This window comes from Geotrypetes seraphini, chromosome 8 (assembly GCF_902459505.1).
Source record: "Geotrypetes seraphini chromosome 8, aGeoSer1.1, whole genome shotgun sequence".
NCBI lineage: Eukaryota > Metazoa > Chordata > Amphibia > Gymnophiona > Dermophiidae > Geotrypetes > Geotrypetes seraphini.
In genome coordinates, this window is record NC_047091.1 from 167,883,465 (window position 1) to 167,907,888 (window position 24,424).

Consider the following 24,424-nt stretch of genomic DNA (forward strand, 5'->3'; position numbering starts at 1 on the left):
GGAACTCTAAAGTAAACAAAGCACTACAGCTTATAGAGTTTCTCGCCACTACGCTTCCTCATCGGCTCATCTGTGCACTTTTTATAGTTTCTTATAGTTCTTATCTAAACATAATAATTTCTTCATTTAGATCAGTTATTAAATTGAAGCTTTTATCTGAAAAACTCTGCCGTGGCACATAGCCTAATGTATATCCATAGGTATTCAATTGCGCCGCCGCCGACATGCATGTTTCGTAAGCAAATCACTGCTTCAGGGTGTGGTACTTTTGATATCACTAAGCTTTACGTGGCAGGTACAAATGTTCGCTTCAGCAAAAGCTGATTTAGTTTCAGCCAGTTTGTGATTTATCGGCTTTCAGAAAATAAGCCGAAATCTTATCCTTCAAAAACTGCTTTCCTGAAAACTTCCCAAAGATGTTTAGCTTTCATGGATAATACATATGAACCCCTGCATTGTCCAAGCATAAGGAGGGCAGAAGGTGGGGCAGGAAAAATGGATAAGGAAAAAGCAGTGCGGAAGACGACAGACAAATTAAAGAAATGAAAAAAAAAAGGACACTGTGCCTGGAAGACAAGGACAGAGGCCAGAGTACCAGGAGGTGGGATCAGGCTGCTGGAGGGTCAGTGGCTGCAGGGGAACCAGTGTACTGAAACAGCCAAGGCTATGTCTGAGCCTGCGTATGCTTTCACGCTCCAATGGTCTTAGTATAACAGGGTGAGCAAAAGGACAAAATATCAACAGAAAAAAAGAAAATCAATAGTAACCAGAGAAAATATGACGCAGATACATTAAAGATACACCGTTTGGATTATCTAAAGGAAAGGACAGACAAGCTTGGGGAACAGAACAAAAAAGGTGTGTTATGTTTAAAAATCAGGCGAAAGGTTAACAGCAAATTTTTTTTTTAAAAGAACGGTTTACTTGCACAATTCGGTGTGCAAAAAATTGGTCATCCACAATTATATAATTATACTGATCTGAAGGCCTTTTAATTTTATTTTTACCCAAAATTTAAAACCGGCACCCAGATTATTTGAATTCTATCATAAATGCAAAAGTGCATGAATGCTTTAGGATTACATTTAACTGCTTACAGCTGCTGGGCTTTAATGAACCTAGGAAGCAGAAGCTTTATTACAGGTTGATCTGATATCACCAGTCCACATTTACCACAGAAATAAGAGTTGCTGTATTGCCCAAAACATGGGGGTCCAACTGGCATTTTAGAGTTAAAGGTGGCTTGAAAGGGAAAACCCCCCCACTGTTCCCATTGCAAAGAAAAGCAGGCAGGACAAGTGTAACCAGTGGAAGATAACGTCCATCAGCCAATTTGAGCAGGCCTAGATCTTCCACTAGTCTACGTGTTGAATTTAAATTGAAATACTGTCCAAAGACAAATGCAACCTAAATCAGCAAACATATGAGAATAAGATTGCCAAATCCTAGAGGAATCAAATACAAAACTAGTCACTCTACATACCTGGCAGGAAAACAGTAGAATCCTTTTACCAGCATAATTAAGGAACATTCCCCCCTACCAAAATTTTCATAAAGACCTAAAAACCTATTTTTAAAATACCTTACTTCCCCTCCCCGCCCCCACAAATAAGCTATAACCACCTCTCCTATCTCGATAGATCGCCAAGCACCCTAGAAACTGGGAAAGTGATACCCATACCAGAACCTGCAATATCAAGGCTACGACACCAGATGTAGCCAATCTTCTCTCCAAGCCATATGCCATAATCATATGCCTACAAGAACACAAACCAAGTTATCCGTGTCATGAACCCTTAATAAAATAATGTAATCCATGGATATGGCCAAGTTCTTCTAAACTGTAAATCGCATAACTCCTTCTGGGGCATATTAGCAATCCATAAATACTAATGTAAAGTAATCTCATAGCCTTTTGGGATCACTAGAGCACATCTTCAGGTCCAAGGAGCCTTTTCTTGTACAGGCTTAGGCTATTTAGACTCCCAGTCTTGTTTCCCGCATAAAATATCTCCTCCTCATCTATTTCTGCAAGATGTCAGAGCTTGCTGTGCCCCAGCTTGACGAGGGATGCAGAATTTTGTTAAAGAGGTGAAGGGGAATGCAAACCCTACAGTGTCAAACTGGCCTAGCTATTTCCTAGTCTGTTTTGCTGACAGGAATGCTCCAAAGACTGCAGGGAAGAGTCATCTGGAGCCTGAGCATAGCTCAAGCAGTCCTGGGAAAGTTCAGGCTTTCATTTACTTTTTGCTTAGACCTAAGATGAAGGGGAGGGAGATAAGAGATAGATGGTAGGAGAGTGGAAGACTGGAGGAAGCAGGATATGGAATGAGTCTGGTAGGTACAAGGGGAAGTCAAAGGGGTTGGCCCTTTCTTTAGGGGGAGGGGGGGGGAAGAGGCAGAGGGAGGTATATACCTCCTTCCCCTCAACTCCTCAAAAATGAGGTTTCTGTTTTGCCTTCCGGCATTATACTTGTTGTCTATTCTTTGTAGATGGAGTTTAAGATGATTTGTATGTAATTTGTAAACCGCATAGTCAACATGCGGAATATAAATTTGTAAATAAATTAAATTCTAATTTTGTGGTACTTAATTGTGTGCATGGAAGGCCATCCCTCTTCTATACTGTATACTGATGTACAGGTCATGGGAAACATCTTAAGCCATAATAAACACAAGAGCTTTTATTTTATTTCTTTGCGACTCTGTACAGTGCTGCGTACATCTGGTAGCACTCTAGAAATAATTAATAGTAGTAGTAGAACACTATAAATGTTCAATTACTTGCAGACAACTCTAGAGTTCTGCCACCATTCTCCCAAAATTCTGTGGGGACTTAGGGCTCTTTTTACAAAGGTGCGTTAGGGCCTTAACGCGCGGAATAGCACGCGCTAGACCAGAATTGAGCTGGCGTTAGTTCTAGAAGTGTAGCACGGCTTTAGCGCGCGCTAAAATCCTGCGTACGCTAAAAACGCTAGCGCACTTTAGTAAAAAGAGCCCTTAATCTTTGGTAAATATCCAGTTTCTTTTTTTTTTTTCTTGGAAAGTGTTTTTATTAAAGGAACATTGCACAGAAGAAAATACAGAACCCAACTCAGAAAAGAGAACAGCATAATGCAATGTCTCAAAATGAGAGACGACAAAAACAAATGTACTCATTTCTTCAGTAATGAATGCTTTCAGCCAATGAGGCACTGGCTGCTGAATGAATCCAAAGCAACTCAAAAGAACCCTGGATGATCAGAAAGAAGAGAGCAGGCTGAGAACTAACAATCAGGCAGCCATGATAAAAACCCATGATGCTTCAGTTTTAAGTACCCTCAACATAAACAATTTATTAGACTTGACAAGTTTTGTGTAAGGAGATGAAATAGCAAGGAAGTACTTTCATGGCTCTTTTCCACTTTTATAATGCTAGCCTATTACTGTACAATAAACCCCCACAAATTTGCGGTTCGCAAATCGCGGACTCAGTAATTCGTGGTATTTTCCGACCGACTCTTCCTGGTACTAAAGTCATGGTTCCGTCAATCAGGAGCCGCTTTGACACACTATCTGGCGTATCAAAGCAGCTCCTGATTGGTGTAACCATGACTTTAGTACCAGGAAGAGGCAGTCGAAAAATGTGCCCGGCTTCATAAGTACAATTTAAGCACTCCAGCTGCCCTCTCCTGCCTTTGATCAGCTAAAAACCCTTATTCGCGGTTTTTCAAAATTCACGGGTGTTCCTGGAACGGAACCCCCGTGAATTTCGGGGGAGTACTGTAGTTCTAAATCCTTGAGTCTTGCAATTTGATAACCATGATCTTACCTGTCATGCTTATTTTCCTGGGCAGCACGCAACAGCTCCTGAATATTCTTTGTGATTTGTTCAGTTTTCCGAATGACGTCTTCTGTGCTGGGGAGGACAGAACTCGGGTTTGCATCAGTGTCACCAATTTCAGGGATAGAGACTTCTCCCTGCCATCCAGCACTTCTTTGCCTTCCCTTTCTACCTGATCTATACATAGAGACAAGTATTTCACAAAGAAGAAAAACATGTTTTCTAATTTGGTTTTATTAATAAAGGAAGGAAGGAGTGATAAAATATGAAGTGGGTAAAAAAAAAAAAAAAAAAGAAACAAAGAAAGAATAAAGTTCTCGCCAAGATATATCCAAGATGCACCTGTGCTTTTTTTATGAGACAAATTGTAATTCATCTGGGTTTCCCCCACCCCAATCAATCGTGAACAGACTTGGGAGGTGTAATTCAGTTTTAAGCAATAAGCCAAGTGCAATTAACTCTTTGTAGTGAGGCCACATGAACCCACCTTTGTTATGTACTAGTTTCATGGGATTAATTCATGTCTACAGACAACTTTGTACTCTGTGACCTCGATTCTATACAGTGGATCTAGGTTTTATAGAATCAAGCTTATACACGCCGACTTGTGCCACCAAGCTTGATTCTATAAAACCTAGATCCACTGTATAGAATCACAGCGCTGCCTAAGCGGTGTTAGGAGTTCCTAGGTGTCCTAACTTTTAGGCATACTGTATTTATGCCAGGGTTTTCTTGGCCCAAATGTAGGCGTTAGTCAAAAACAGATGCCTAACTCTATAAAATATGTCCACGATCCACCCTCTAACCATGCCCACTTTTAGGAAGGCACCTAACTTTTAGAGAATCATGCACAGCAAGTTAGGCACATGTCAGCCAATTCCAATTATTGGCACCAATTTGGCCTATCAAGTACCGTATATACGTAAATATAAACCGAGGTAACATTTTTTCCCCCTAAGAAGGGAGGGAGGTTGATTTGAATATAAACCGAGACTAAGCTCTACTGAGCAGGGGCTGTCTCTTGAATATTTTAATCTATAGCGCTGTGTACATCTAGCAATGCTATAAAAGTGATAACTAGTAGTAGTACGCACATCAGCCATTTTGAGTAGTGAGACTGAAGGGGACAGGAGCACAGGAGGATCGCTTTTGCCTTAGCTCACCAGTAGAGATTAAGGTAGGCCCAGGGAGAGGCCTGAAATGGGTTTGAGAAGGGGGAAGACTCGAATATAAACCGAGATCCCCCCACCTCATCCAATTTTGGGCCATTTTTTTGGTCCAAAATCTAGATTTATATTCAAGTATATACAATAAGTTAGGCACCAAGATTGGCTAGGTGCACTGATGTAGACGTTTAACTTTTAGGTGGACCTTATAGAATTTATTTATTTTTTTTTTTTTTTGGGGGGGGGGAGAAGTGTAAATACAATTGAACAAGTGCATTGAGTGAAATAAAGCAAAATGTGCATACAGTCACATTTCAAATACATAGAAACAAACTCGTGCATACATTCACATTTCAAATACATAGAAACTGATGAGATTTACAAACTGAAGATTGGTCAAGCATAACTTGATGTTTATTAAAGAAAATCATATGCCATGCATTTTGGAAAATTGCAAATTACACATGCAATCATTGTATAAAAACATACATGCAGTAGTAGTAGCAAAAGATTGTATTTGAAATCGGTTGAAGATTTGGTTTTGTGCTTTTCTTTAAGTAAAAATGTTACTTTTGATAATAACAAACCCAGTGTCGTCCAGATCTGAGTAACTGACTGCATTGTCATAATCGCTGTCTGGCACGCTGTTCTGTTTTTCTAATTTTGATGCCTAAAATAAAGAAGCAAATGTACAATTAACAGAAAAACCTCTCCCTAGTATTCTCTCTTCTTAAATATGTGGTGAATTCAGTTAGCTTAGTGGGGTTTGGAAAAAAAAAAAGGTTTGGCTAAATACCTAAAAGGGAAGTCCATAGGCCATTACTGAAATGGCTTACGGAAATCCACTGCTTATTCTTAGGAGAAGCAGCATAAAATCTGTTTTATTACTTGGGATCTAGCTAGGTACTTGGGTTGGGCACTGTTGGAAACAGGATACTGGTCTTGATGGACCTTTGGTTTGTCCTAGTAAGGCAATTCTTATGTGAGCCAAATATAAGACAGTCAAGCCATTGTGACATCACTGATGAGGCCGACTCTTCGGCATTGGTGGAATAAGGCATTATGACATCACAATCTCAGCTCTGGAATGTTGCTACTCTTTGGGTTTCTGCTTGTGACCTGGGTTGACCACTGTTGAAAACAGGATACTTTGGTCTGTTCCAGTATGGCAAGTCTTATGTTATGTGTCCTTTAGGTTCTGCTTTACCAAAGCACGTGTGTGTAAAGCTGAATGCATTTGTTACCCACTTTACCCCAAATTCTAAATATAGCACCCCAAAATATCAGCATCCACCAGAATGGCGCTGCAAACTTAGGTACACCCATTTAGGCCAGCTACCACCAGACCCAAACACCTGCGTCTAAGTTGTGCGCGTATCGGCATATTCTATATGCGCATAACATTTAGGAACGCTCACAACTCACCCCCCCTTTTCAAATTCACACACTGCAACTGGCACATATTTTACAGAATTGCATTTTCCAAGTTGTGCATGTAATTATGAAGTATAAATTGCCAGTTTTTGGTGCCAATCAATCAAGTTGTGCTTGCAAATTGAGCACAATTTAAAAAGGTGCCATATACAGAATTTGGGGATTTGCGTCCGACTTGTGCAGTTTTTCCTCGTAAGTACAGAAAAGAAAGGTATATAGAAATCAAGACCCATTACACTCAACTTTCTCAATAATGATATAGCTTTCAGTCCTTAACCCTACTTCGTCTGCCCTCCAACCCAGCCAGCTGATTAACTGTTCCCCTTAACTGTATCCATAACATCCTGTTTGTCTGTCTTGCCTGTTTAGATTGTAAGCTCTTTCGAGCAGGGACTGTTTTCTTACTCTTTATGACTCTGTACAGCGCTGCATACGTCTGGTAGCGCTATAGAAATAATTAATAGTAGTAATCAAAGGCATTGGAACCAAAACTCTTCTCACGTTGGCCTTCCACGTACAAATGCATGTCATAGTTTGGGAGATTTGAGCTACATATACATATATGTCTTAACTCATAGGTACCTTAAATGTGAATGGTATAAGGCCTGATTTATTAAGCTTTTAACCTACAAAAAACAGAATGGGAAACAAGACTTATTAAATAAAGCTGCACAGGTACAAATTTGTTTACATTTTTTAGCTGAGTGGAATTGCTTATCTTAATGGGTGTTCTCAATAGACAGCAAGGTAAATCCAATAGACACATCAATGGATGACACAATACTGAAATGGATCCTGCTCACTGAGCTCAGAAAGACAAGTGCCTTGCGGAGGAGCATTTGTGGCATTTCCACACCGTTGCTGCTCCTCGGTCCATAACACTCTGCAGGCAACTCCCTCGGAGGCAGGTAAGCATATTGGCTGCGGAGAACTACTATTACAGGCAAACAGTTGAAAATCAGCCACACCAGTGAGGAATACCAAGCTGAGGACTGCCCTCTTCAGTTTAAGCTTACTTCAATTTCAAGCAACCCACTAGGAAGGGCAGACTTCCAGCTGACAACCTAGATAAATTCTATGAGCTATGAGGAGAGTGAGATGTAGTGGCGAGAGCTACAGCCTCAGCACCCTGAGGTTGTGGGTTCAAACCCTGCACTGTTCCCTGTGACCCTGGGCAAGTCACTTAATCCTCCACTGCCCCAGGTACATTAGATAGACTGTGAGCCTGTATGCAAACCAATTTGAGTGTGGTTGTATAGCTACAAAAAGGTGGTTTACAAATTCCAAATCCTTTCTCTGATGTCATAATGCCTCATTCCACCAATGCCTAAGAGCCAACCTCATCAGTGATGTCACAATGGCTTCATTGTTCTATACTTGGCTCACTTCTGATAGTGTATTGGAGGAGAGTGTGGTGCAGTGGTTAGAGCTATAGCCTCAGCCAACTGAGGCTGTGAGTTCAAACCCCACACTGGGCAAATCACTTAATCCTCCACCGCCACAGGTACATTATGTAGATTGTGATCCCACCAGGACAGATAAAGAAAACGCTTGAAGTACCTGTATGTAAACCATTTTGAGCATGTTGCACGTTTCCCGGTCTCGCTGTGTCTTTGTGAGCATGGTTGTAAAACTCCAAAAAGGTGTTATTACAAGTTCCAATCCCTTTCCCTATTCAGAGAACAGTGCCGCTTTTCAGATTTTTTTTTTTTTTAAATGCTTGTCTCCCAAAATCCAGGCAACCTTCAGGAGCTGCCTCAATCAACTGCAACAACTACATTGTCTCTCTCTATAAATCGATAAGCCCAATCTTGTCAATGTGGTTTACACCATATCATCATCAAGACTGGATTATGGACTAAAAAGGTGTTTGCATCAGCTCTGAATCAGAATGCTGCAGCAAGACTGATAAGTGATGTGATTATATCACATGATTTCTGCAAAAACATCATTGACTACCAAAATTGGGTCTGAGGATTGACACAAGTAAAACCTGGTATAAATTCTTGCTTCTAAATTAGGGAAGGATCTCCCTTATTCTATAAAACTGCACGCAAATTCTAGGAATGCCCTGATCGAATGATGCCCCCCTCATGGATGCGGATCCTGGCAACCAAAAATGCAGACTTAAATTTAAATTAATGACAACTGGTGCTGATAATTTTTCGTGGCAAATTATCAGCACTAATTGGTTTATTATCAATTGCATGTGCAAACTGGGTGTGCACTCGTATTTGTGCTTGCAATTTTGAGCGCCATATATAGAATTAGGGTGAAAATCCAACGTGGCTTTGCTTCTAACTTTAAATTTGAAAATTTCACGCTATTTGATTCAAATTAGAAGCAAAGATTTCACCAATATTTCACAAACCCATGAAGCCAGTGTACCACATCATGGCCATGTTGGGTTTTATGTATGATTTTTAATAAACCACCTCTTATTGCTTTCCTGTCTTACACGTCTTAACTAAATCATCTCTGGTGAGACCCGACCTCTCTATTTTGATTCCCATGCCTATTTCAAGAAATTTGCAGGTATATTGCAACCCTACCTAAAAGTTACACCTGGGAATACTTATATACGATTATAACATGCACTCACGAATGCACAATTTTATTACACTTGTAAACATGTACTTCACATCTGGAAATATTTTTACAAAGTACAGTAAAACCTTGGTTTGCGAGCATAATTCGTTGCAGAAGCATGCTTGTATATCAAAGCGAATTTCCCCATAGGAAATAATGGAAACTCAAACGATTCGTTCCACAACCCAAAAACTTTAATACAAAATATTATATGTACTTATATTGCAAAACCTCGCTCATTTAGAACAGTCACTACACTCCCACAGCGTCAGAGAGAGAAAAACCATCGGCTCAATTGTGGTGATGCGACACGTGTATACTGTATGAACTCGAATTGCAAGACTTTGCTCGTTTAGAACAATCACTACACTCCCACAGCGTCGGAGAGAGAAGAACCATTGACTCAGTTGTGATGTTGTGATGTGTGTATACTGTATGTACTTGTATTGCAAGACATTGCTTGTATATCAAGTTAAAATTTAATAAAATGTTTTGCTTGTCTTGCAAAACACTTGCAAACCAAGTTTCTTGCAATCCAAGGTTTTACTGTACTTGATAAAGCACAGTTACTTACCGTAACAGGTGTTATCCAGGGACAGCAGGCAGATATTCTTAACGTATGGGTGACGTCACCGACGGAGCCCACGGTACGGACCTTTTTAACTAGAAAGTTCTAGTTGGCCGCACCGCGCGTGCGCGAGTGCCTTCCCGCCCGACGGAGGAGTGCGTGGTCCCCAGTTAAGGTAAGCCAGCTAAGAAGCCAACCCGGGGAGGTGGGTGGGACGTAAGAATATCTGCCTGCTGTCCCTGGATAACACCTGTTACGGTAAGTAACTGTGCTTTATCCCAGGACAAGCAGGCAGCATATTCTTAACGTATGGGTGACCTCCAAGCTAAGAGAGAGGGCGGTGGGATGGTTGGCCATTAGGAAAATAAATTTTGTAACACAGATTGGCCGAAGTGCCCATCCCGTCTGGAGAACGCATCCAGACAGTAGTGAGTAGTGAATGTGTGAACTGAGGACCAAGTGGCAGCCTTGCAGATTTCCTCAATAGGCGTGGAACGGAGGAAAGCAACAGAAGCAGCCATAGCTCTGACCCTGTGGGCCGTGACAGCACCTTCCAGTGACAGACCGGCCCGAGCATAACAGAACGCAATACAGGCAGCCAGCCAGTTGGACAGCGTCCGTTTTGAGACAGGACGACCTAGACGATTGGGATCGAAGGTCAGAAAGAGCTGAGGGGACAAGCGGTGAGCCCTGGTACGGTCAAGGTAGTAAGCAAGGGCACGCTTACAATCCAGCGTGTGCAGTGCCTGTTCCTCTGGATGGGAATGGGGTTTCGGGAAAAAGACAGGTAACACAATGGATTGGTTGAGGTGAAATTCCGAGACCACCTTGGGAAGGAATTTAGGATGAGTACGCAGAACCACCTTGTCATGGTGGAAAACAGTGAAAGGTGGATCGGCAACCAGTGCATGCAGCTCACTAACCCTCCTGGCAGAGGTGACGGCAATGAGGAAAAGCACCTTCCAGGTAAGAAATTTGAGGGAAGTTGAGGCAAGAGGTTCAAACGGAGGTTTCATGAGGGCGGACAAAACCACATTCAGGTCCCAGACGACTGGAGGAGGCTTCAGAGGTGGTTTGACATTGAAGAGGCCTCTCATGAATCGGGAAACCAGAGGATGAGCCGTAAGAGGTTTCCCGAGGATAGGCTGATGGAACGCAGTGATGGCACTGAGGTGGACTCTGATTGAGGTACACTTGAGGCCAGCGTTGGACAGAGAGAGTAGATAGTCGAGTACAGTCTCCACCGCCAGAGAGGTGGGATCGTAATGATGCAGGAGACACCAAGAGGAGAACCTGGTCCACTTCTGATGGTAGCATTGGAGTGTGGCTGGTTTCCTGGAGGCATCCAGAATGCGACGGACAGGCTGAGAGAGATTTTCTGGAGAAGTCAGTCCGAGAGAAACCAAGCTGTCAGGTGGAGCGAAGACAGATTGGGATGTAGTAGAGACTGATGCTGCTGTGTAAGTAGAGAAGGAAACACAGGAAGAGGAATGGGCTCCCTGGAGCTGAGCTGGAGTAGGAGGGAGAACCAGTGTTGGTGAGGCCACCGAGGAGCGATGAGAATCATGGTGGCCCTCTCCTTGCGGAGTGTGGACAAGGTCCGCAACATCAGAGGAAGTGGAGGGAAGGCATACAGGAACCGATCTCTCCAATCGAGCAGGAATGCATCTGGGGCCAGACGATGAGGAGAGAAGAGTCTGGAACAGAATTGGGGCAGCTGATGATTGTGAGGCGCTGCAAAGAGGTCCACCTGCGGAGTGCCCCAGCGAGCAAAGATGGAGTGGAGTGTTGGAGGGTCCAGTGTCCACTCGTGAGGTTGAAGGATGCGGCTGAGATTGTCGGCCAGGGAGTTCTGTTCGCCCTGGATGTAGACAGCCTTGAGGAAGAGATTGCGGGCCGTGGCCCAGGTCCAGATGCGTAGAGCCTCCAAACAAAGGAGGCGAGATCCGGTGCCGCCTTGCTTGTTTATGTAGTACATGGCGACTTGATTGTCTGTGCACAGGAGAAGAACCTGAGGGCAGAGAAGATGCTGGAAAGCCTTGAGGGCGTAGAACATGGCTCCGAGTTCCAGGAAATTGATGTGATGCTGACGCTCCTGTGGGGTCCAAAGTCCCTGGGTGCGTAGATCTCCTAGGTGAGCTCCCCACGCATAGGGGGAGGCATCCGTGGTGATGGTCATGGAGTGAGGGGGTAGATGAAAGAGCAGACCCCTGGAAAGATTTGAGGAGTTCAACCACCATTGGAGAGATTGCTTAAGAGATGATGTCACAGAGATGGGATGAGAAAGAAGATCCGTAGTCTGTGACCATTGGTTGGCGAGAGTCCATTGAGGTGTTCTGAGGTGGAGACGTGCCAGAGGAAGGACATGTACTGTCGAGGCCATATGACCCAGGAGGACCATCATCTGTCGGGCAGGAATGGAGGGATGCATGAGCACCTGACGATAGAGCTGGAGCAGGGTCCGCTGACGATCGGAGGGGAGAAAAGCCCTCATTAGTGTGGTGTCCAGAACTGCTCCGATGAATTGAAGTCGCTGGGTGGGAAGCAGATGCGACTTGGGGTAGTTGATCTCGAACCCCAGGAGGTGGAGGAGAGAGATGGTGTGATGAGTAGCTTGTAGCACAAGTTGAGACGTAGGTGCTTTCACCAACCAATCGTCCAAGTAGGGGAACACCTGGAGATTGCGAGACCTGAGGAAGGCCGCTACTACAATCAGACACTTGGTGAATACCCTGGGTGATGAAGCGAGGCCAAAGGGTAACACTTTGTACTGATAGTGGCGGTGGTGTACATGGAACCGCAGGTAGCGGCGTGAATTCGGATTGATTGGGATGTGAGTGTAGGCCTCTTTGAGGTCCAGGGAACATAGCCAGTCGTGTTGAGAAAGAAGAGGATACAGCGTGGCCAGGGAGAGCATCCTGAACTTCTCCTTGACCAGACACTTGTTGAGGTTCCTGAGATCGAGGATGGGACGAAGGTCTCCCGTCTTTTTGGGAACCAGGAAGTAGCGGGAGTAGAATCCCTGACCCTTCTGGTCCGCAGGTACTTCTTCGATAGCATTGAGAAGAAGGAGGGATTGGACCTCCTGCAGGAGGAGGGGGGTTTGAGAGGAGAGAGAAGCAGACTCTACGGGAGGATTGTCTGGTGGTAGCGTCTGGAAGTTGAGAGAGTAGCCGTGGCGAATGATGTTGAGGACCCACTGGTCCGATGTGATGACCTCCCAACGGCTGATGAAGATTTGAAGTCGGCCTCCGATAGGTTGAGGAAGAGGCAATGAAGGTGGAAGGCTGGCTATGCCCTGGAGAGAAGAGTCAAAAGGGCTGAGAAGGTTTGGACGGTGGAAGAGGTTTGGCTGTTTGGTTGGACTGAGAACGAGCCTGGGTGTGATGTTGTTGTTGCCGAGGGCGCCGAGGCTGCTGGGCAGGTGGGTTGAGCGGCCTAGCTGAGAACCTGCGCTGATATGAAGACTGCGGTCTATAGGGACGAGCAGGTGGAGCCTTCTTCTTGGGTTTAATCAGAGTGTCCCATCTGGTTTCATGGGCGGATAGTTTTTGGGTGGTTGAATCCAGAGACTCCCCAAAAAGTTCATCCCCAAGACAAGGAGCGTTGGCCAGACGGTCCTGGTGGTTGATGTCCAAATCAGATACTCTCAGCCAGGCCAGGCGGCGCATGGCAACAGCGATGGCAGAGGCTCGAGAGGTTAGCTCAAAGGAATCGTAGATTGAGCGTACCATAAATTTCCTTAATTGCAGAAGGCCGGAGATTTGCTGCTGGAAGAGTGGAACTTTACGCTCTGGGATATATTTCTGGAGAGCTGAGAGTTGTTGAACCAGATGTTTCATGTAAAATGAAAAGTGGAAAGAGTAATTGTTCGCTCTGTTGGCAAGCATGGCATTCTGGTAAAGCCTCTTGCCAAACTTGTCCATCGTTTTGCCCTCTCTGCCAGGAGGAGTAGAGGCATAAACACTGGAGCCCTGGGATTTCTTTAAGGTAGATTCAACCAGGAGGGACTCATGAGGTAATTGAGGTTTGTCAAACCCCGGGATCGGGATGACACGGTACAAGCTGTCCAACTTGCGGGGGGCCCCAGGGACAGTAAGGGGGTTTTCCCAGTTTTTATAAAAGGTTTCCCGTAGGATGTCATGCACGGGTAACTTCAGGAACTCCTTAGGAGGTTGTTCAAAATCCAAGGCTTCCAGAAAAGCCTGGGATTTTTTGGAGTCTGATTCAAGAGGGATGGACAGAGCTGCAGACATTTCCTTAAGAAATTTAGAAAAGGAAGATTGCTCAGGCTTGGAACCGGTATCGGGTGCCGAGGGTTCCTCGTCAGAGGAGGAGACATCCTCCTCGGTACCGGGAGGGGACTCTTCCCATAAGTCGGGGTCTCGGATATCCATATGTTTTTGTTTTTTTTTTTGAAAATGAATGAAAAAAAAAAGAAACCCGAAGAAAAAAGGAAGAAAAATTGAAGAAAAAACGCGAGCGGGAAGGCAAGAAAAGTTATTTCAACGGCCGTTGAAAAAACACACGTCTTCTTTGCTCCGCGGAAACGAAGAAACTGGGGACCACGCACTCCTCCGTCGGGCGGGAAGGCACTCGCGCACGCGCGGTGCGGCCAACTAGAACTTTCTAGTTAAAAAGGTCCGTACCGTGGGCTCCGTCGGTGACGTCACCCATACGTTAAGAATATGCTGCCTGCTTGTCCTGGGATAATGCAGTTTATCTAAATTTTTGCATGCAAACATATACTTGGTTTTCTAAACATTTATAAAACTGAATCATTCAATGCCATTCTAAATTTTTTAAGGAATTACTTTTTTGCACATTCAAATCAGAAAGGTCTGAATGTTAAAAGCAATAACACTTATTTATTTCTAAAATTTCTTGACCACCTATAACTAAGCAGTTAACAAATAAAACATTCACAATGGCTCAGAGGACAACATACATGAAAAATACTTTCAATACAAAACAATTATGTTATACATTAGCCCACTAAAAATATCATTTAAAAAACTGGAGGGAATTCACTTTACTGCCTCAAATATAATTGTGTTAAAGATTTGGAATGTAGCTAAATTGCAATATGACAGACAGGACAAAAGTCTTTCCTTTTGTCATGCTAATAAAAAGTCTTTCCTTTTGTCATGTTGTTCTATTGTCCATTGACACTTAATTTTTGGAAGCCAATTTTGGGACAAATCAATGTTGTACTTGGGTCGTCGATACCAATGACTTATGAAGCCATAATTTGTGGTACTCTGTTACCTATTAAACCTTCTTTGGAACGACATAAAAGCCGGCTTTTCTTGATAATGACGGGAATAGCCATCCAGATGGTAACACGTAACTGGAAGAGTTATGATTGACCGAATTACACTTTCTGAATTACATTTTCTGGTGGGCAAACCTATGCTCCAGTTACAAGTATGAAAGAATGAACGTGGAATGTTTGGGATATAGTAACGCATTCAAAATGGCGTGGAGCCCATTGACTGCATTTATTGAGTCACAATAACTGTCATGTACCTTTCCTTTTATTTGACTTCCTTACACATTCAGGGTGGGAGGGGGGAGGGGAATGTATTATTGTTTGCTATACTTAATTATCTATATTATTGAAATTAAATATGTAACTATTAATTATGGGAGGGGGAGAAAATTATGTTTTTTTTAAATTATTTGTATATTTAAAGTGTGTTCTGTGTAGTGTTTATGTTTAAATTCATTGTATGGCACTGTTAACATTTGAAAATTAATAAAGAAAAAAAAAAGTCTTTCCCAACATGAAACTAACAATCTGATCTGTGATCCTTGATTCAAACATCTGAGGTATAACAACATTTTGGACTTAAAAATACATACCATCCCTTTGTTACATTATACATTGATTTTTCTTTTAATTTACAGCCAAACAGTTCTCTTTTACTTGGAAGATAAGAGTGTTCATATTTTCACTTCAGGTTTTACCGCATTCTCAGCTGTCATGTACAGTGGTACCTCGGTTTACGAGTGCACCGGTTTGCGAGTGTTTTGCAAGACGAGCAAAACATTTGCAAAATCAGTGCCTCGGAAACCGAGCATGGCTCGATTTACGAGCACACCCTCCCCCGCAATCCGGCACCCCCCCCTGCGATCTGGCACACCCCTGCCTCGAACCGTCACCCCCCGCCACGATCCGACCCCCCCCCCGACATGATTGGGCACCCCCCGCCACGATTGGGCACCCCCCCGACACAATTGGGCACCCCCCCCGACACAATTGGGCACCCCCCCCGCCGCTTCTTACCCTCATCTGGGCACTCTTGAAGATCGGCCCTCGTCTGCTGGGCCTTGAGCATCTGAGCATGCTCAAGGCCTGTGAGTTTATGTTCTGAACGTGAATGTGAACTCGCAGGCCTTGAGCATGCTCAGATGCTCAAGGCCCAGCAGACGAGGAGTCCAATCTTCTAGAGTGCCCAGATGAGGGTAAGAAGCGGCGGGGGGGGGTGCCCAATTGTGTCGGGGGGGGGTTCGGATTGTGTCGGGGGGTGCCCAATCGTGTCGGAGGGGTCGGATCATGGCGGGGGGGGGGGGGGGTGCCCAATCGTGTTGGGGGAGGGGGTCGGATCGTGGCGGGGGGGGGGGGGGTGCCGGTTCGAGGCAGGGGGGTGCTGATCACAGGGAGAGGGGGTGCCTGATTGCAGGGGTGGCCTTCGAGGGGAGCAATGCCGGTTCTCGGGGGGGGGGGGGGGGGGAAACGCATCAAAGCGAGTTTCCATTATTTCCTATGGGGAAATTCGCTTTGATAAACGAGCATTTTGGATTACGAGCATGCTCCTGTAACGGATTATACTCGTAATCCAAGGTACTACTGTATATGCAAGATTAAGCAAAATGCTCTAAAAATCAACCCCAGAACAGTATTGCTATAGTAAAGGGAGACATAGTGCCCCAGAAGCCTATTTGGTGGGGGTGCTGGCATCTCTCATCCCTCTCCCCCGAGGTATGTGGGAGGGTGTCTCTTAAAATGCATTCTCCACCCCCTGTACCTCTTGCAGTTACTGGCAGCAAGAAGGGTCTCCCCATGCTACTCACACTGGCTTCTGACCAGGACCAGGAAGTTGATGTCAGAAGGCAGGCTCAGCCAGCGCAAGCAGTGGGTAAGAGACCCTGCTCAGTATTGGTCTCAAGTTTATTAATATTTTGATATACCGACCATAACAAGGATCTGGTCGGTTTACAATAAGAGATAAAAATTATAAAAAAGTTGTATATAAAAAACCAAAATAAAAATAGGGGGGGTTATAAGGTCAATACAAAGACTTGATTACGAAGGGTATGAGACAAAAGAGAAGGAAAAGAAAGGTTTTTAAATTACATTGTATAAATAAAATAAGGAGAGATGGGGAGGATGAAACGAGAGGAAAAAATGGGGTATCTCTTCCTGGAAGCGTTTTTGTTGTCCCGTTTTTATTTGGGACATCAGTTTGAATTTTGATAAGCATCTTTAAAGAGAAATGTCTTAAGGAGCGTTTTAAACTTGTTTAAGGAATTTTTCAGAACAAAGATTCGATGGCATTGCATTCCAAAGAGAGGGCGTGACAACAGAGAATATTGTGTTTCTGGTATAGTACAAATCTTTGTTTGGAGGGACTGTTAGTATGTTCTGGTTAGTGGACCTGAGGGCCCTGGAAGGGGTGTGTGGAAGGAGATATTTATCAAGGAAGGCAGGCTGATGAGAAGTCTTGATCTTAAAGGCTAAGAGAAGAATTTTAGAAGTTGTTCTATGACAGACTGGTAACCAGTGAGATTCTCGGAGTAGGGGGGTGACATGGTCATATTTTTTAGCTATTTATGAATGTGTTTAATCACTGTATTTTGAATTAGTTGTATTCGGTGAGTTTCTTTTTGGGTTATTCCATGATAGAGGGACAATTACAAGTGGTATGACCGAGAAGGGGGGGGGGGATGCTGTTAAGAAAACCCACCACCACCAGGTTGTAATGTTGGCTGCCTCTCGCTACACACCATCGCACATTACTTTGAGTTTTTTGATCATGGAGAGAAGTTCCCCTGTTGTCTAGCTATGGATACAAGCCCTGCCTGCATTTAGTGAGAGTGGGTTAAGGATGTTTATTCTCTGTACTTCCATGCTGGATCTTTTTTCAAGATAAAGCACTATATCGGAGCAGAATAGGAATTAAAGCTGGGTATTTTATGCTGCAGCATGGTGATTCAGGTGCGATTTCCCTTCCCTCTCCTAAGGTCCAACCGATGGGGCTTGTTAGGGCCAGAACACAGCATAATTACAAGGTTACAGCATTTGATGTGTGGCCATTCAAGTTCTGGAGCTTGTGTTTAGTTTCTCAATTTTAACCAAAGAAATGTTTTGCATAAAAAAGCAATATTGATTTTCTGGAGGTGATAGATCAGTGGTTCCCAAACCCTGTCCTGGGGGACCCCCAGTCAGTTGGGTTTTCAAGATATCCCTAAAGAATATGCATGAGAGAGATTTGCATATAATGGAAGCGACAGGTATGCATTAGGGATATCTTGAAAACCCGACTGGCTGGGGGTCCCCCAGGACAGGGTTTGGGAACCACTGTGATAGATGTTTCTAGATATCAAGAATGACACAGCATGGTACGCTAAAGAGATGATTTGATTATTCAGAAACCATGAATTGATATCAGACTGGGTAGTTTGAGATGTGTGTGTACCCTGCATGGCCCCCTATTGATCGCTGGATAGTCATGAGCATAACATACAAGAACATCTGCTAATTGTAATGTTAAAATGTCAGGCAGCAACAAGTTTGTGATAAGCAGTAAATTATTTTTTATACAGTTTGTACTGTTTAAAAATATCATCATCGAAGCCCAGACCAGATGCATCCCATGTATTAACAAAGGGGTCTTTTTACTAAGGCGTGATAGCCGATTTAGCGCATGCTAAGCGCTAACGCAGCCATTATATTCTATGGCCGGGTTAGCGTTTAATCGCTAATATTTAGTGCATGCTAAATCGGCTAGCGCCCCTTAGTAAAAGGACCCCAAAAAGAGGTAAGGAGCAAATGACAGCCAGAATAGTTAAAAGGTGAAATGAAAGAATCTATTGGAGTCAAAAGAACATCTTTTAAAGAATTCAGGATTCAAATGAAGAAAATATGAAGCAACATAAGCACTGGCAAGTTAGATGTAAAGCATAGATAAAGAAAGCTAAAAGAAAACATGAAGAAAAAACTTGCCAATGAAGCAAAAACTCATAACAACATTTGCAGGTAATCAGAAGCAGAAAGCCTGCAAGGGAATCCGTAGGACAGGGAACAAGAGGGACACTCGGGGAAGATAGGGCCATAATGGAGAGATCAAATACATTTTTTGCTTCGGTCTTTACAGAAGATAAGAATATAAGAATTGCTGCTGCTGGGTCAGACCAGTGGTCCATCGTGCCCAGCAGTCCGCTCACGTGGCGGCCCTCTGGTCAAAGACCATCACCCTAACTGAGACTAGTACCTGAACCAGAAATGCTTTTCAAAGGCAACAATATGGAGGAACTGACAACTTAAAGAGTAAAAAGTCACCTGGACCGGATAGTATACATCCAAGGGTATTGAAAGAACTCAAACATGAAATTGCTGATCTGCTGTTAATGATCGCCAAAATCGTTGATAGTACCTGAAGACTGAAAGGTAGTCAATGTTACACCAGTTTTTAATAAAGGGTTCTGGAGTGATCTGGGAAACTACAGTTTGGTAAGCCAGACTTCAGTGCCGGGCAAAATAGTGGTGTTAAGGTTAGTCTTGGGGCGGTTTTGGGCCTATAGGCAAGTTAGGTTAAATTCAGGCTTTGCTACATAGCTGTCCAGACTAGGCTTGAGCTGTATTTTTTTTTAAAGAGAATTAAGCTGTCAGCATTATTGATCTAAGCTGGTATACTAAAAAAACATTGCAATGTGGAGCTGGAATGTTTATTCTAGGTGAGATCATGAGACAGAAGAACCGTGGTGGAAGGCCATTTAGGTCATGATGATCTGGGACAATTATGCTCACTCATGAAGGTAGTCAGAGGGCAGGTTTGCTGAGATTCCCCTTTCATGGGCCTATCAGAGAATGGGTTGTGCATGCTTAAACTGACTAGGCCTTTGCATCACAGGACCAATTCCTGTGACTTAATCCTTATTAAACTAGACCAGTGGTCTCAAACTCAAACCCTTTGAAGGGCCACATTTTGGCTTTGTAGGTACTTGGAGGGCCTCAGAAAAAAATTTAATGTCTTATTAAATAAATGACGATTTTGCGCGATGGACCAATGGTCTGACCCAGTGGTGGCAACTTCTTATGCTCTTAATCTTTCCTTTTGGCTAAGTCTTAATAATAATACTGTATTGTCATTTATAGCTAAAGAGACATATGATCAAGAAACTGTTTTATTTTACTTTTGTGATTATGATAAACATACAGAGGGCCTCAAAATAGTACCTGGCGGGCCACATGTGGACCCCGGGCTGCGACTTTGAGACCACTGAACTAGACCAATCATGATTGCAAAGCGCCATTAGTTCCATGTTAGCCTGTCAACAGCCAATGACTTACCATTAACGGCTATGGAGAGAAATCCTATAACTATAGATTTCCTGGATATTAGCACAATGAGAATGCAAGATGGAGAAGGATGTCTCGATATAAAAGGGGTGGGGGGAGCAACAATCTTTCTCTGGCCAGAGGTGAAAAATTTCTAGTCAAACTGAGCTAACATCAGAAATGCAGCTACAGCAAAATTCTGTTTTAAATCGGACTCTTTTTGGAGCAGTACTAGCCTGCCAGCAACTAGCAAAGTTCAAGTCTGTTTATTACATCTACAGACTTCTCTAGATGAAAAAACAGGGGCAATCTATAGAAATAGTATTGAACAAAAAAACAAACCCAATGTACCTGCTCCAAAGATGGATTTCTATGCTAAAAACTAATGATTCCCTTTAGAGAACAAGAGAAGAAAAAGGCTTGTCTGTTTGATTCTGGTTCTTTTGTAAGTAATAAGGTTGCTGATAATGGCTTTATTTTTATTTAATAAATTATTAACCTGCAGTTATTTATTTTTTTGCTGAACTCTTATGAATTTAAGATTTATGGTCCAGTTCATAAAACAAAACAAAGGCAACCCACAGATTACAGAATGGAGTCACTGCATTTAAAGATCTAAACATAAAACTTTATTTTAGTAAGGAAAACGGTCCAAATTAAGACACCACGAGACCCAGAAACCTACAATAAGCATGACGCCAGCTGCAGACACCTTTAGAGAATGGACCAAATTAAATTTACTGCAGAATTATTAAAAATGTATACCTAACATGCACTTTGCTATGCTTCTTTCCATGGATATCGGTCAAAATAATACATCTACAGACATTTACTGATGTCTACCTTTGGAAACCAGTGATTGCTTTAATGTAAATCATATTTTATTGATGTACCATCAGCAAATACACAACACCAAACAGGAGTACAAGAAAGCTGAGAACACCAAAAGTACAAGAACAATTTTCAAATAAACCCAAGGACAAACCCCCATCTACTCCCAAATGCAACCATACCCTCCACCCCAGAAGTACCCCCAAATCCCTACCCATACCCCCCCCCAAACAAGCAGAGAAAACAGAGAGACTGCTGAGCAGGCTGTGTTCTTATGCTGCCCAGCCAGCACCAAACCGGACACCCTCGCCCCAACCACTCCCCCTCACAGAATCAAACCCCTCCCTACCCAATGAACATACCACTCTCACCAGATCATCCATACCCTCTATCCACACTCAGCCAAACAGGATACCATCCAACCCGGAAAAACTGCCAAGGTCATACCGTATCATCAGCTAAAAGGAATTTAAGACCAGACGTCTGGCCTGAGGGGACAGCGATTGAATATAGGAGTCCCAGGTCTGCAAAAATACCTTTTTCCGCTTGAAGGATAAGCGGGCATGGTGCTGCTCCAAAAGCATCAAATTATGAAAGCGATTCCTCCAAGCCCAGTAAGCAGGTGCGGTCGCTTGCATCCAAACGCTAAGTATGATCTTCTTTCCTATAACAGCAGCTTTCTGGATCAGCATCCGATGTTCCCGAGCAGGCACTCGCAAAGATTCATATCTGTCCAAAAGTAAGCCTGCCGGCGACATCGGAATAGAGTGACCAATAAGCCGCTCCAGGAAGCAGAGTATGGCCCTACAAAAATCTTTCACTTGAGGGCAACCCCAAAATACATGAAAAAAAGAATTGCATCCCAGTTGACATTTAGGGCAGGTCGGGGAAGAAATGCCCCCAGCTTTGTGTACCCGCTCTTGGGAAAAATATGCTCGATAGATCACTTGAAATTGGCATTCCCTCAGTTCGGCGCTGATAGAAATAGAGGAAATACGATTAATAAGGGAAGGGAAATTCAAAGACTCAACAGGTATGTCCAAGTCCCTCCCCCAGCGGTGCTCCAAAGCCTTATAAGACTTCCGAGGAGCGATATAGCGCAAAGCACCATGCAACGCAGACACCGTCAAGCCACTAGCATGAAACTGGGCAAAAAAGAGATGAAATTGGTGTCCCAAATTAAACCTTAAGCCCGGGCGATTCAAGGACTCCACATAATGATGAATTTGTTTATAGGCAAATAAACCCCTCACCCCCAAGGAATGGAGCATGGGAAGAGCTCCCCAAGATTTTATAGCTCCCTCAGCATCCAATAAATGTTCAAGAAGAAGCAACCCCTCTCCAGTCCATCGCACAAAGACAGGGTTATCACAGCCAGGCAGGAACTACGGATTACCCCGTATAGACAACTGATTCGAAACCTAAGGGTCTCCCCCCAGCATCCCGACCAAGGCCTTCCAGCAAAAGCGCCAAGACCGAAGAAGAAAACTGGATCGGAGTGCGGGGGGCAAGTGGCGGACAGGCATCTGGGACAACGAAAACAAGTACCAGGGATGAAAAAGAGCAGTTTCGAAGCCCCGAAAAAGATAATCATCGCTCTGTAAGCACCAATTACCCAAGAAACGAAGCAAGCAAGCCAAATTAAACATGCTGATATCCGGAAGTCCCAAACCGCCGAACCTCCCTGGTCCAAACAAATCAGTGATTGCTTTAAATAACTATCTCTTAACTATTCTCCACTTTATACATACATTACAAATGTGAAAAAACTGCTGAGTAAAATAGAGAGCCTGATCCACTGTTCTGCCATGTGTTTTATCTAACAAGGGTATGTAGAAGTCACCTCCAACAAAGCTTCAGAGTAATATGATTTATTGCATAAACATCAGATAATATACAAATAATGCAGATAGACATCAGATAATATACAAGATATAAGCAGAGAATATCTGTATACACCAAATAGAATACTTAACCATGTCTGCCACGCCCCTCTCCAATACTGATCAGGAATCTAGACGATCAAGGGAAAGGTACAGTCCACGGCTCTCCCGTGGCTGCAGCAAGATTCAAAGTCCAGTCTGTGACTCTCAGTCTTTTATAGCACAGAAAGTGCTGAATTTCTCACACACACAGACACTGCTGTTTCTGCAGTAACAACAGGTGTTTCCCTTATCTCCTAACTCTCACAGATGGAATGAGTTCAGGCCCTTCCTAATTACAGTACCATGAGAAACCTTCCTCGGCCCTTCCTGGTAAGACATGAAACAGTATAAGAGATATGATACAAGTTGATAAACAACTTGCTCTCACAAAAGTAAGTTGTAAGGCTGCCTAATTGTCTGGCATAGATGTAAGGCAAGGACTGCAGCTAAAAAGCAAGCAGACATGAAGATTTACTTCTAATAGCCAAAGTGACTACTTGCCATGCCCTGGCAAGCCATGGGCATAACATCCCCCAAGCCTATCTTTCTACATACATGAAAAAAAGTGTTAGTAAACCAGAAAGGTGGCAAGTCAAATGCGCGCAAGACAAAAGCGCGCGGACAATTGCGCAAAGACAATTGTGCGCAAGACAACTGCATGCAAGACAACTCAGCTCAGGACAATTGCGTGCAGCGAACTAGAACACACGCGCAGGAAATTTTAACAATCACGTGCAAGACGTTGATGTAAGGAACGTAATCGTCATACCAGAAAACAATGGCTATAAAGGAATAGCCACTGTTGAAAACAAGATACTGAGCTAGTTGGGCTCTTGGTCAGTGCAATAGGGCAGTGATCTCTAACCCTTGTCATGTGAAGGGCCACAATGTGAATACGACAAAGCTCCGAGGATCACCAAAAGTTAAATATATCACTGAAAATGTTGGATTTCATCATATACTCTCTTTCTGGTATTTCAGCAAAACTTTGACATGGTTTCCATAATTCTCTGAATGCAAGGATTTCATGGTTTCTCTAGTTTTAATCATACCACCACAGTATACGTGCATCTAAATATAATTCCTGATCTTTGATCCGACCTATGGCCAGCGGTATAGCAAGGATGAGAGGCACCCAGAGTGGTGGTGCCACTCCCCTGCCCTCTTCTCTGCCCCCACCCTATCCGCTCCTTCCCTTCTCCCGTACCTCTAACGTTTGCGGCATGAGCAGCAACCTCAACCTGCTGCTCACACCAGCGTCGGCTCTTCCTCCGACGTCGCTTTCTAGGCCGGGGTCCATGAAGGAATGTCAGAATTAGATGCTGGTGTGAGCAGCAGGTTGGAGTTGCTGTTCATGCCGCAAACGTTAAAGAGGTGTGGGAGGAAGGGAAGCGGCGCAAGCACATGGTGGTGGTGGGGAAGGGAAAGGAGGAGGGGCAGAGAGGACGGGTGCTGGTGCTCCCACCAAGAGGGTGCCCAGGGAGGACCGCCCCCCCACCCCCTTACTAAGCTACTGCCTACGGC

The 24,424-nt window shown here is 43.8% G+C and overlaps 1 protein-coding gene across 9 annotated transcripts in view; it reads right to left on the reverse strand.

Moving 5' to 3' along the window:
- Positions 1-24,424, reverse strand: part of GIT2 (GIT ArfGAP 2) — a 133,559-nt gene that overhangs the window by 25,159 nt on the left and 83,976 nt on the right. For 5 of the 9 annotated variants that reach the window (XM_033954894.1, XM_033954900.1, XM_033954899.1 and 2 more), the window contains 3 exons: positions 5,577-5,659; positions 3,812-4,000; positions 596-703 (listed from right to left, as the gene is read on the reverse strand). In XM_033954894.1, coding sequence (XP_033810785.1) covers positions 596-703; positions 3,812-4,000; positions 5,577-5,659 — 380 coding nt within the window. Of the gene's footprint in view, positions 1-566; positions 704-3,811; positions 4,001-5,379; positions 5,660-24,424 lie in introns of those variants that run through there. The other 4 variants (XM_033954902.1, XM_033954895.1, XM_033954898.1 and 1 more) reach the window with 3 other exon arrangements.